General features: G+C 44.9%; 1 protein-coding gene across 1 annotated transcript in view; it reads right to left on the reverse strand.

Moving 5' to 3' along the window:
* Positions 1-38: 38 nt before the first annotated feature.
* atp6v1ba (ATPase, H+ transporting, lysosomal, V1 subunit B, member a) overlaps positions 39-14,146 on the reverse strand; it is a 42,317-nt gene continuing 28,209 nt past the window's right edge. The window contains exons 2-14 of the mRNA XM_049007055.1: positions 13,855-13,910; positions 12,993-13,091; positions 12,218-12,311; positions 11,116-11,193; positions 7,654-7,793; positions 6,737-6,838; positions 6,085-6,182; positions 4,708-4,831; positions 3,053-3,203; positions 2,580-2,662; positions 2,337-2,441; positions 1,992-2,121; positions 39-1,122 (exon numbers count right to left, since the gene is read on the reverse strand). Coding sequence (XP_048863012.1) covers positions 980-1,122; positions 1,992-2,121; positions 2,337-2,441; positions 2,580-2,662; positions 3,053-3,203; positions 4,708-4,831; positions 6,085-6,182; positions 6,737-6,838; positions 7,654-7,793; positions 11,116-11,193; positions 12,218-12,311; positions 12,993-13,091; positions 13,855-13,910 — 1,403 coding nt within the window. The 3' untranslated portion in view covers positions 39-979. The remainder of the gene's footprint in view (positions 1,123-1,991; positions 2,122-2,336; positions 2,442-2,579; positions 2,663-3,052; positions 3,204-4,707; positions 4,832-6,084; positions 6,183-6,736; positions 6,839-7,653; positions 7,794-11,115; positions 11,194-12,217; positions 12,312-12,992; positions 13,092-13,854; positions 13,911-14,146) is intronic.

Consider the following 14,146-nt stretch of genomic DNA (forward strand, 5'->3'; position numbering starts at 1 on the left):
GCAAATCTAAAATAATGTTAAGTAAATAAAGGGCAGAATACATTAATATAATTTATTTGATTTGTGGACAAAAAAAATCTACAGATGGGCGGGAATGTTTAGTAATTTGATCACAACACATGCAACGTAATAGATTGTAAACAACTTACTGTAATTACACTCAACACAGAAAGGAAAACTAAAGCTTTTCAAAAATGATTCATTTAAATACAATTTCAGCGCAAGAGAGAGAACAGTAATCCTGCCAAAACAGAAATACCACAAATTTTGTCCAGCTGCGATATGGCTTCCAAATTACTTGTCTGGTGTGTCAGTTTGCTTTAAGTTGCACAAAGTAATTCGCTTGACAAATTATTAATATTTTAAGAAATCACGCCAAGAAGTGGCATGTTAAGCTTCCATGAAAATTTGATAGTTCAATATTCAATGGGATTGAAATAAATGCAATTGCTGATTTTTTGTAAAATATTAAGATCATATTCATGAAATATATATCAAATATGCAATTCTGTCCAAATGAATTTAAGGAACATAAAATGTTTGAAGCGTCATAATCACAGTTTGTATATGTGTACACTCTTATTTTTATTTATCAATTGCAAAGGTCCTTAGATGTGGCAAAAGAAAAACATAAGCGCGTTATGTAGGTAAGCAGTTGGAAGAGCTCATTAAATCAAAAGGACAGTAAACCACCACAGCAAACATGAGAGAAAATACGTACATTCCCTTTGAATCAATGTTTTTGTGTCAGGGGCGAGACATCTGCATTGCACTCAAACCTCTAAATACCCTCAGGGGCAAAACAAAAGAAAGACAAATATCAGGACTGTCCTTTGGGTCTGAAGTGAGGTTACAGTCCAAAAAAAGAAAAACACAAAAAGGTTTCTACCCACACAAGACAGCTAAGCACATGTTACTTAGGAAAAGGGCCAAGGTTATTGCTGTGTTCCCTGGAGTAGGGTGCAGGCAGCGCTTCATCTCAGTGGCGCGCCGTGGCCTCTCTCGGGTAAAATTCAGTCAGAGTGCTCTGTGGGATCCTCTTCAGCATCTCCTTGGGGAAGATTCGCAGAAGCTGCCAACCAATGTCTAGGGTCTCAAACACTGTCCTGTTGTCGTAGGCACCTGAAAAGCAGGCAAGTTTGTGTTGCAGCAATGACCAGGGTCTGCAGTCAATGACCAGGGTCTGCAGTCAGTGACTACAGGCCAGTGTAGCACTGATGCTCCTCTGTTCACATTCAGCCATGATTCACATGATACACAAACAGGTTTTCCTGATACCCAAACAATTAACACACTAATATCCATCTCATTTTGGCTGGTAATGTCATAAATGTGCAGTTTCCTCTGCAGCATTAACTGAAGCTCCTTTTGATGGTCACATGACTCTATATGTCATCCTAATATAGTGTCACACTGTTAAACATTCTGATGCAAACACATCACCCTCAGGACATGTCTGATTGTAAATAAATCAAACATCATCTGCAAAAGCCCCTCTTCTTAATTTCCATTTCCATTGACAAGTGGAAAGACACCAGGGTCTTTGGTGTGAAGCATTAATTAGCACCAAGGGGGGGGGATCTATTGAAAGCAACATAATATTTTCTCATTTACTTGATTGAGGACATTACCCGTGATAAGATTATGTTAACTCAATAATCCCATTAGGCTTTGAGCCGCATGAATGCAAGGTTGCATCTATCATGTGCACAACATTCAGATACTGTCAGCGCAACAGCCAGGCTGGTAATTCCATTGTTTCAAGGACAACTCCTGATTTAGTGGCTGCGAGCACCTGTATCTCTGACGTATCAAACTCAAAATGACATCACTTTGTGTAACTCCTCTGTTAAGCAGGCTGATCCTCCTCGAGCACTGACCGCAAAAGCCTCCCACCCTTCTGAAGGCCTTGGAACATGTGAAAGGCCCAAGCAATGATGAAGCCTCCAAAGGCATGTTAAAGACACCAGCAGCTGGTAAACGTGTCTCACCCTGAGCAATGAAGTTTTTCTCAAACTTCTGCAGGAACTCCAGGTACAGCAGGTCGTCAGAGGTCAAGGCCTCCTCTCCCACCACAGCCTTCATGGCCTGGACATCCTTTCCGATGGCGTAACAGGCGTACTGCGGACACACACAGCATATGGTGGGGGGGGGGGAGATAATGCAAGGTTTAGCCATGTATTAGAGGTGCTATAGTTTTACACTCTCTGTGGACTAAAGTATAAACAATATATTAGTTGAGAGAGTCTGAAAGTGAACAGCAGGTGTTTGTACACTATTGGAGCCTTCCAAGAAGGTGGCTGTACCGCTGTGTGATCAAGTGGTATAACATTTACCAGCTGGTTGGAAACATCGGCGTGGTCCTTGCGTGTCATTCCCTCTCCAATGGCAGACTTCATCAATCGAGAGAGAGATGGCAGCACGTTTATGGGTGGGTATATCTGCACAAGAAAAGCCATCAGATTGGCATTCTGGTTTTGGTTGAACCAAGTCATGACACTCATACCGCATGAGCGTTTTGGGTCAGGCCACTGCACCATCCTGAGACCCATGATCATTGCTCATGAGGTAGTCTGTACCTGTCTGTTGTGGAGCTGCCTGTCAACATAGACCTGGCCCTCAGTGATGTACCCTGTCAGGTCAGGGATGGGATGTGTGATATCTGTGGAACAATGTCACAAACACGGTCAGCTTCACCACAACAGGCGTGCTTGGGGGAAAAGCGATTGTGATGAGATGACAGGGCAAGGGGCAGTGAACAGCCATGGGGCAGTGAACAGCCATGGGGCACTGGCAATAATGCATAGAAGACCCAGGACAACATGATGAGGTGAAGATCTCTGCCCTGACCTCTCCTGAACTCTTACCATTTTGTGAAATATCTATTACTGGTGAAATTCCTCTCAGTCCAATTTAACACACTTGAAACTTAATGGACGTAGAAGTTTTACATACTGGCCCGTACAAAATTATATGACTTTCTTAGCATAAGAAGGATGCCCCCTCATTTGTGAGGGAGGTCCTGGATGCTCCGGTCCCAGGCTAACCTTACCGTCATTGGGCATGGTGAGGATGGGGATCTGTGTGATGGATCCATTCCTGCCCTCCACACGGCCAGCTCGCTCATAGATGGTGGCCAGATCTGTGTACATGTACCCTGGGAAACCTCGCCGGCCCGGCACCTCCTCCCTGGCTGCGGATACCTGTGTGAAGGCCAAGTGGTTATTCAAACCAGCCAGCTCCAAATGTGGACAGAAGCAAGAGTCTAATACTGATGAAATGTCACAGATCAGGGGTCACTTCACAAGCCCCTGAGAGAACTGACAGTCGGAGATGGTCATAATAAAGTCAGGAAAAGTGGGTAATTTTCCTGTGAAAGGAGCACATCTGTAACAGTCTTGAGACAGTCTTTAATAGTTTTTAACCTTCCTGATGCAAAATTTGTACCAAATGGAAGAACCCAGCAATGAGCATGCAAGACATTATAGCCGCATCCATGTTCAGGCACTGGATGACCCGGTACGGTACAATGACGCCACTCCTCTCCTCGTCATCTCTTCTCCCTTCCTGCCACCATGGGAACCGCCTCACTCATCTTGCCCCCTACCCATTCAAAGCATCATTTACTCCTGTGTCCACCAGGGACAAAGCTGATGCGGCAGGAAACGGTGCTGCTTCACAAACCACCAGTGACTGTCAAGAGGAAGTTCTTACACATCTGACGTTGTCCAAAAAGACGGAAGATACACATCTAAACAGCTGGGTGGGCAGGAGGGCCACCGCATTCAGCCCTCCCTGAAGCCCGGCATTACGACAATGCCCCTCCCTGGATGAGAAATCTTTGTGCACGCTAGATTACATTCAAAAGGCAACCTTCGAGCATGTGAAAAGAAGTTAAACGTTAATGTCCCGACCGCTCATTGTACGTGGTTAAATGCCAAAAAAGGGCTTTATAAATATGGCATGTGTGTACCAAGGTTAACGACACACAATGAGTGCAACAGCCATGCTTTCAGACACACATAACTAGCTGAAGCGTGTGCAGAAGGCACATTGAGACATCAAAACATGTTTGGGCCACAAAAGGATGACTGCCGGCATGGAGGTGGGGGCGACAAGGTCTGACTCGACGCCAACAAAATCAAAAAGGCGGCTTCATAAAAGGCTCTTCTTCTGAGCTGAACTTTGCAAAATGATGAACTTGAGGCTTCCCTAAAGGTGTGAAAGGCGCATATTATCCTCCCTTTCGGGGGGGACAAGAGCCATGTGAACGAGTCCACCTTTCAGCCTACACGATTTTTGGGAGGGCAGCGATTTTGCAGGTCTCCTTTATCTCTCTGTCTCTCACACTCACTCACTCTCTCTCTTCCCCTCCCTCCCTCCTTCCCATCACCCTCTTTAACCTTCTTCCTTCAGAGACATTCTCTTCTATCCTCTTCCTGCCCTTCCTTACCACCTTGTTCGTTTATGATTATTAAAAGACAGAAAATCAAGTCATCACTGGCTGCCTTTGTGACAAGGAGCGCCTAACAGCCCTACAGATCGGGAAGGTTAAGAGGCATTTTGAGATAACAGCTTCTCATTTCATTCTGTATCCGTTTAACATAACATTGAAATATAATAATATAATTCTATTTTAGCTGCATCACAGCTGTTGAACGCATAGTATGTTCACTTTCCACACACCCAGGTGCCATCAGCACCCACCTCTCTCAGGGCCTCTGCGTACGAGCTCATGTCCGTCAAGATGACCAGCACGTGCTTCTCACACTGGTAGGCCAGGTACTCGGCCGTGGTCAGTGCCAGGCGAGGGGTGATGATGCGTTCGATGCTGTTGAAGAACAGGAAATGATCAGTTCAAGGGGGTGAAACACAGCCAGTGCGGCCTGGGCAGGAGGTATGTCACAATCCTGGTGAGGAATCCAACTTTTAGCGTTCAGAAGAATGACAAACCAAAGTGCTATAAGATCATGTCTAGAGATGCACCAATCTGATATTTGGATCAGTATCAGCACCGACCCAGACCTATTTGACAGATCCAGTGTCGTCCATATGTGACAGATCCACGTCCAATACTTACTTAGTTTTTGGCAGGAGCTATTTCAATAATCAACCTCACAACAGCTCTTCCCCCATTTTAGATGTGGTTTTTGCAGAATTCTAGCTGAATGCTAATGCTGCCACTCAGTTTTTGTTTTTGCTACAGACTTCCGCCTGCTGTGACATCATGTGCATACCCTTTGCAGTATGAGGAGCGTAAGAACACCAGATAAAAAGGTGATGATCTGAGAGTATTTTACGCTTTTAACAGCAGCCAGGAGCACAGAAATTTGCAATCTTTGTACAAACAAAGTTTTGAGAGGTTTGAGTAGCATTTACTTCGTATGTCCTCTTCGTTCGTATGTCTGAAAGTTCGTAAATAGAGGAGCATCTGCATTTTTACTTTATATTTTGTATCAATCATTTTTCTATGAATATTTTTGGGTTGTGGAACGAATCATCTGAGTTTCCATTATCTCTAATGGGAAAATTTGCTTTGATATGTGTGTGCTTTGGATTACAAGCATGCTTCCTGAACAAATTATGTTCGCAATCTGAAGTTTTACTGTATAAATATATACATATTTATATTCGAAAAGTAAAAATAGCTCTTGTACCAGAATCTGTATCAGTATTGTCAGTTTCGGAATCGAATCGGAACTGAAAAATGTGGATCGGTCTATCCCTAGTCGCATCCATAAAGAGCTTCCAGAAAGACATACGAAATACAGACATGTACAATAGAGCTATAGAACTTGCATGCAACAGTACAATTGAACCTTTCCACGTTCAAGAAGAACCTGGGAAGCACTCGACCACACACGTCCATCTGAGTGTAACCGAAACACTGAATTATTACACCGATTAAACACTGAAACCCAATCAGCACGGACGGGCCAGGTTCTCAAGCTCTTTGTGCTTCAAGCTGCTACACGTGGCCAACATTTGCAGGCGTATCAATGCGGCTTATGAAAAAACTTACAGCCACAGTGTCACACAGTTCATGTCCCACCCCAGCACAAAAGGCAGTGCTCAGGTACTCACGTGGGGTCATTAGCTAGGTTTAGGAAGAGGCAGACGTTGTCCATGGAGCCATTCTCCTCAAAGTCAGACTTGAAGAAGCGGGCAGTCTCCATGTTCACCTGAGGGCAGGGGCCATGTTTTACAACCACATTCGGGGGAACATGGGAGCCCAGTGTGTGGGGAATTCATGGGGTCAGCCAACAGAAGCACATGTCACATATCTGCCATGACATCACAGTGCAACTGAAATACCACTGAAAGGGCAGAAAGTCAACTTCTTAAATGTCATCTGGACAGAAGGAAATCTGGTAGTTGGCCATGACAAACCACGCTTCTGCTTTCCATAAAATTTCTGTACACAGGTGGTGGTGGTTGGGGAGGGGGGGTGCTAGAGTGCTTATAATCCAGGTACAAAGCCCTGACCAAACTCTGAAGCGGCTCTCGGCCTCAGCTGTACAGGAGGGCAGCTTTCCACCTGCGATGAATATGGAAATAGGGCAGCTGCAGGTGGCTACAGGGATTAAAGTCTTATTCAGGCCAAGGACCCAGGATGAGATGGGAATTATGTTTAAAAAGGCCAATTAACACACATGAGCACACTAACACATGCACATTTGCACGCACGCACACATATGCATGTACACGTACACAGAGACGCGGACAGAGCACCTACCCCCATGGCTGCGAATACGATGGCAAAGTTGTCTGCACTATAGTCCTTCACATCCTTGGACTTCTGCACAAGCCCAGCTTGTCGACAGATCTGGGCAGCGATCTACAAAAAGAAACAAACTTCCATGCCTAAGCCTGAAAAAAAAGTTCAAACAGACTGTGGCCCAGTGTAAGGAGGACTGGCTTATTAGAACCTAGCGGGATCCTCACATAACACATTAAGCTTTCAACAGGTCACAGTGGGGAGCAGCAAAGCGTATCAGTTTAGGACAGTCATGAACAGACTGGGATGAACAAACTAAAAGGTTTGTTTAGTCTTGGTCCTGCAGAGGTGGATAAGTCTTTGTTTCAGGACAACCACTGCACTGAGACATGTGACAAACCATGTCATACTGCGTCACAAACAGGTGGGTCTGGAAAATCTAAGGAAACAGGAGACGACCGGCTGGGAGAGAGTCACCTGATGTGGGCATGAATCACTGGCCCTTATTCATTCATGCAAAGACACGCGCCACACGCAGGCAAAAAAGGAAGACGACTCATTCCTGCCCAGTATAGGAGGCTATGCATCTCCCACAAGCCTTAGGCAGTCAAAGTCAATGAAAACATTTAAAACTGTTTGTCGAGGTAGTAAGTATATATTTATATTTAACACTTTTATAAAATAAACAGCATCCAAGAGTCCCTTTAATAAACTCAATAACAGGTAAGTCATGTTGGGTTATTTTGTACTGATATGATGCCCCAGCGCTATGATAACTGCATAATACGGACTGTATTTGAAGAGCTGAATCTGCCTCCTTGACCAACTTCACCCAGCTCTTCCATGGCCCCCACCAGTCAGAAAAGCTGTAAAGTTTTTGAATCTTTGAACGGGAACACTGCCCCCTCACCCCACCCGGCGACCAGACTCTTCACCTCATTGTGTGGTAGGCCAGCGGCTGAGAAGATGGGGATCTTCTGTCCTCGAGCGATGCTGTTCATGCCATCAATGGCTGAGATGCCCGTTTGAATCATCTCCTCTGGGTAGATTCGACACTGCGGGTTGATGGGTTGACCTGGGGGAACAGGGGAGGAGGGAAGGTTCAGGGTGGTATCATATGGTGTCCCACTCAAGGCGAGAGCTAAATGCTGCTGGCGTTATTCCCAACAAAACTGTGCGAAACCCCACGTAGATCCGATTCCCTCCCTGCATCTCACCAGGAGAGGCACCCTACATGGACTGTGAGACTGCAGAGAATGAAGGACGTGCGGATTGGACAGAGACATTCCAGCCCGCCCCGGCATCCTCCTCCTCCGAGCTCCGTACTTTTCTTCTTTCCATACTCCACTGCAATTGTGTTTTCAAGTACACCTTGGCTGAGTCTGTGCATCTTTACAGACTCAGACTGTATCTTTAAAAAATGTAATCCATTAAGTCCAAAAGAGGGGCAAGTCCATTACTGGAGCTGTGAAGCCAAGTCCGAGTCCAAAAAACAAAAGTTAAATTCTTAGATCATGAATCTGTATTCAAAAACTATAAAATGAAGTCTAGATGAATATCTATTTTTTCACATTTAAATAAATTTTAAATGATCATCAACTAAGAAAAAATTATTTCAATTGAAAAAAAATGCTTTGCCAAACACAAAGGTAATACAAATCACCTCCACTGCCTTATTTAGTAAGTATTAATTATACTGTAACATGACTTGGTTCTGGAACCAAAAATATACATAAAATACAAAATGTCTTTCAAAGGATTTTATATTTAACAAAACTTTAAAATGTTCTTAAAAGGACAATGTAAATAAAGTGCATATACAATGTTCAGAAGTACTATGTAACACACTATGTACAATATCTTTGACAATTAGGACTCTCTCAAAAGAAAGATATCATTGTTGTAGTGTGGGAACAGTGCTGTGAGCATTTTATGGCTTAAATGTTCACGGGGGGTGGGCGGGTTACTACTGCATCTGAAAAATTGCCAGTTTGCTTCTCACTCCCAGGAGATCAATCACACCATTAGGCCCTTGAGTCAGACCTTTAAACATAACTACTCAAAAGGTGCTGAACGCTGACTGACCCTATGATCTAATCCCAAACTCTCATCTGTACCTCTCTAGGGGCCAAGGTGGGCCATGTGAAAATGATGGGAAGCAATAAAGTATTATAACAATTATTATAAGATACTGGTTAGTGAGCCAGACAGCGATCGTTAGATTACTATGGAGGATGAATTTTGACTAGACACTTGACTCTTGACAAACAGTGCGTACCTGTCAATATGTTTCCTTTCCAAATGGGAAATCGATAGAAATGGGAAGCCATGCCAGCCACCTCAACTACAGATGTTTTGCAAGACAGGTACTCCTTCCTTAATGAACGAGTTCCATTCCTATGGCTATGTCATTAAGCAAACTGGTCGATAAGTGAGGAGCTGCCCCTTACTGATATTTCAAGCATACTGCAGGCTGCTGGTAGTGGGATTGTTATAACAGTGCAAATGTGGAAATATTTTATGCACATTTGCACTGATATGACAATAAATTATTGTGCATTTTAACCTTCATATGCTACTTGTACTTCATTTGTGGTATAATGGTTTAAATGCAAGGTACTTTCTTGTCATAGCAGCACAAATGCACATAATATATATGCACATTTACGCTATTACAACAATCTATTAAATAAGATAAATATTGCTTTTAAAGGTGAATGTGCACTTGCATGCCAGTTATGTGCATCCCTGTTTATAAATGTTTACACAGTATTGCATCGTACAGTGAAATAAACAGAACAGAGGAAATCAGCTCTAATATACATTACTTAGGTTTGCGTACTGTAAATATGGGTAATCATTCTAATTTGCATAATTGCTTGACGGCGAGTTACCGCAATGATGTTTCCACGGCCAAAGTTCTCGTACAATGTACAATACCGGCTGACTGGAGAGCTGCTCGTAAGTCTGGGTGGTCCTTAAACATGTAGGTCGTTAAGTGAGGAGTATCTGGATTTACATTGTGCAGTACGGTTAATTTTACTGCATGTCTTTTATAGAAACTCCGACTGGGTTTTGTTTGCAGATGACTGTTAACTTGGCAGACAAAATGAGTTAAGACCTGCAAAACTTGGAAGCTTATATAAGAAATGGGGGGAAGGGCTACAGACATATGTTATGAACTAGATATTTGTAACTCCCCCACTATTACAGTCTTCAAATCTCACCTCAAAACCTTCTTGTTCTTCCAACCTTCCCACTTCTCTAAACACTGCTCTTTTCATTTTGATCCCTCCCTGCTCATCCTGTTTCAGCCATCTGCCACTCTATTCCTATTCCTTTCACTGTATAGCTCTGTAGCTATTTGTGTCTGTATATTATTCCCACGCTGTGTACTGTGTTATTGAATATTGCTAGCATCTTTGGGTTTTGAAAAGCACTTTATAAACTTAATATATCATTACTATTACAGTAGAACCTTGGAACTCAAATGCCACTTAGCTCGATCAACTCAAACGGGTCTGTTGAATATTTTCTGACTTGTACCTCAACCTAAATCCTGGAACTTGACCATTCCTGCTAAACCTTGTATGGGTCAAGATGTGTTCAACTCTACGAATTTAGGCCTTGAACGGGTCGGTTCAGAAAAATCTAACTGCAACTTAATCAAAAGCTTGGAACAGAACAAAACAGACCAGCTAAAACTTGTACAGATGGAGACACATCTCTGATGGGTCGACACAAAGGTAAACGGACTTACTGGGATGCTTGTGCCCATTAATTGCTCACAGTACCTCTCCACAGAGTTTGTCTGTCTCGCTCAGTGACTCATACCCCTCGATCCAGGTATGAGTAGCAAAGTCACCGGCTCCAGCTTATAAAGCCCATTTCCACATTGCTGGTGCAAAGTATTGTTGTCATATGTGCCTTGCTGAGCATCCGATTCACCTGGTCTTCTGTTCTACCCCGACGGAACATGTCCCACCGGAACCGGCCCCGACTGAACCTGCACTCCTCGTACCCATGCCACCTGTTCTGTTCCTGTCCTGCTCGCCTGCTTGTCCTACCCTGCGCTCCTGCCCCCACTCTTCTGTGTATGTAGGACTAATCTGTCTTCGACTCCTTCTGCACCATGACCCTCCACCCACTGAATTGGGTTTCAGGTTGCCTGGAACCCTCAATAAATCTCCAGTCTCCCGCACCAGGGTCTCCTGTCATCCTTACCTCCGAACATATTTGTACAAGTATAAAACAAAGGCACTGCTCATCTCACCCCACACAAACTATTTAACATGGCCAATAACGCCACTCCCCTCTTATATACTTACTTGCCTTCTAACAAAGATTTTGCAAAACCCTGTGGTTTAAATGGCGACTTGGTATTCCGTGCATCTTACCCATGATGTCCAGGTAGTCCTCGGCTAGCACAGTGGGCCCTCTGTCAATTGGCTTGCCAGACCCGTTGAAGACACGGCCTGAAAGGAAGATGATGGCACATAAATGCTAGGCTAACGCTAATGCAAGGTACATGTGGCAATCAGCAGCCTGGTGAGAACAGTCATGCCCACAGATGTTGCATTCCAATTCGCCTTCTGTTCTGTGGACAGGCCACAAACGTCACTATATCAGAGGGCATGTGGCCGTGTCTACCTGCTCAGCTGACCCCGCTAACCTTTGACCCCCAGTACATTCCAGAAAAGCAGGAATATGAACTTATAAATATAGCTGATATAATAGCGGAGGACCACACTCCAGTTTATATTAACACTACATGTATATGTTTGCCCCAATAACAAATGCGAATAAGTATGTCTAATGCCAAAATACACATCTTGTCTTTCTTTACTAATGAGATATGCTGTAAATGAATGACCATTCCTTTTCTGTAAGTTGTTACCTAAGCTAATTAGTAAAAAAAAAAAAACACTGGTTAAAATTCAAAACAGTTACTAACGTTCTAACATCCAGTCTAAAGCAAAATGCTTTTTCTGAACCTGGGGTTAATCATCCCCATGAGCTTAATGATTATTGGTTTACTTAGCAGCTCAGACACTCCACAGTCACCCCAAAATTCAGGTTTTACATAAGGTGAGTAAAATAAAATGGTGAGAAAAGGTGGAGGAAGAGCCTGAACACTTTCTCCTCTGACAGGCTCATTGCAACAATAGATTCCAGCAAATCCCGTGTTTCTGTGATTGATTTCTCACAGAAGCATGGACTCTGCATGGGGTTCATGACGCGTGTACCCCTACATCTCTATCCACCTTCATACATTTTAATTAAAGCTGTTACCTTACCCACTGTTAAGGAACCCTAGAAAGGTCACATCAGCGTAGAGATTTTATGGCGACCACAGAGAACAATTAGTGTCGGTCGGCCATGGCACCAATTCCCTACAAAGGGAACCATGGCACCATGCTACCAAGCCCCAGCACAGGAGCATCAGCCAGACCTTCTTAACCAGCCCCCGATTTCACCCGCCCTCCACACACATCTTACCCAGCATGTCCTCCGACACTGGGGTGCGTAGGATGTCCCCGGTAAACTCGCAGGCTGTCTTCTTGGCGTCGATGCCAGATGTGCCCTCGAATACCTGGGGGAATGGCAGAGTTACAGGACCGGGTCAGAATCACAGGGGCCACACCAGCGTGACAGAGCGTAACAGAACCAGCAACACATCACCACCAGTGGGGTAGCTCAGTTTCCGTTACTCTAAGGAGATTGACCATATTTCTGTTAAACCTCACACATTTGATGTCCGCGTCTGAAGTGTGTGTGTTCAAAGAATGATTTCTAGTGCGTGTAAGGATTCAGCAGTGTTCCCCATTTGTAAACCTAGGGCGCGTCCTCACAGGTAGAGCAAGTTAATGTACTTGTTCCAGAAACTAGTACACTAGTAAACTGACTGGAGGGATGCTGCTGCTGATGCAGGTAAGGTGCTTATGAGAGGCATGGATAGAAGTGGCATCAGCTTCATTATAGCTTCATTAAAAGGGTGTGCCACGAGAAGGGCTAACGTAACTACATAAAGATAAACGGCATTTAGGGAAGGGAAATGCCGACTCCTGCCAGTCACTGCGATGCTCTGCTGTGGAAGGGATGCAGGCTGGTGTTTTATTGTCAGGGCACTAAGGTCAGGCCTCCTGTGAGTTACAGCATGGGGAAGCCCTGATGCGAAGGCTGTCTGGCTCAGTGATCCTTGGCAATGGGATAAAACACCTTCCGTGTGGCGCTATCCTTGGCCCCCACGACCGGGCGTGCATCTTCTGCTCACCTGGACCACAGCTTTGCTGCCCATCACCTCCAACACCTGGCCACTGCGGCGGGTCCCATCTGGCAGGGTGAGGTGTACGATCTCTGCAAACCTGGGGAACTGGATCATCAACAGAACATAAATAAGCGATGGCATTGATGAAACTGCACGAAATGCACAGCCCATCAGTAGCGGATGTCTTCCTGACCCAACAGCAGCTGAAAGACAACCGTCCTCCCTTGTTCAGAGCCCATGGCACACAGAGAAACCTGTGGCAGCCGAACCAGCAGCTGCCACTGGGTCAGACACACACCCTTCAAGGTGTCTGGGTGCACAGCACTATACCGTGATGTTGAAGACCCTGTGTGCAGCCTGTGAAGGGTGACCGTTACGATTCAGCCGTCACAGCTTCTGCTTGTACTCCATACTCACAGGTACAAAGTGTTCAAATGTCATTCAGGTATGACTCTCCCACGCAAAAACAACTCAGGAAGCGAAAACCACCGCTTCAACGTTCATAGGGCCTCTGGGACAACCCCAGACAGGCCTGTTGAGGAAGGAAGGAGCTTCCTCCCTGTTGCGTTGAACTCCGTGGTCTCCAAGGGGCTTATTTAAAACTCACGGCCTGCATTAAAACCACTTCTTTAAGCAGATATTTCAAATCTTTGATTGTAGCTTATACAACCAGAGGCATAAATGTCTGTTCATTTATCTGCTTTCTAACAGTTAGTCTCTGACAGGTCACATGGTGACCAGAGACCTTCCAGATGCCACTGTGAATCTAATGACACAAAAGTGGCCCCCAGAAAAAGGGCAACGCATTTCAAACCCACACATAATTACTGCAGGCACCCACATCCACAAACGCCCTTTCCATACTTACCTTGACATTATCCAGGATAACCAGGGGTCCATTTACGCCTGACACCGTGGAGTATGCTGGGAGAAAGGGGGGGGGGGGGGGGGGGGGGGGGGAGAGAGAGAGAGAGAGAGAGAGAGTGTCACTCCTCAGGGACATATAGACTTCACCAGAGGCCACCCTAGGAAATCCTGGGTCACAAAGACTCCGTTGAGCAGAGGCAACAGGCTGGCTACAGGTCTCAAGAAATCCAAATGTCAGGGTTTGGTTCACAGAGACTAACACAACTCAACAGCACACCTTAACCTGGGGGGAC

The sequence above is a fragment of the Brienomyrus brachyistius genome, chromosome 3 (genome assembly GCF_023856365.1).
Source record: "Brienomyrus brachyistius isolate T26 chromosome 3, BBRACH_0.4, whole genome shotgun sequence".
NCBI classification, from domain to species: domain Eukaryota; kingdom Metazoa; phylum Chordata; class Actinopteri; order Osteoglossiformes; family Mormyridae; genus Brienomyrus; species Brienomyrus brachyistius.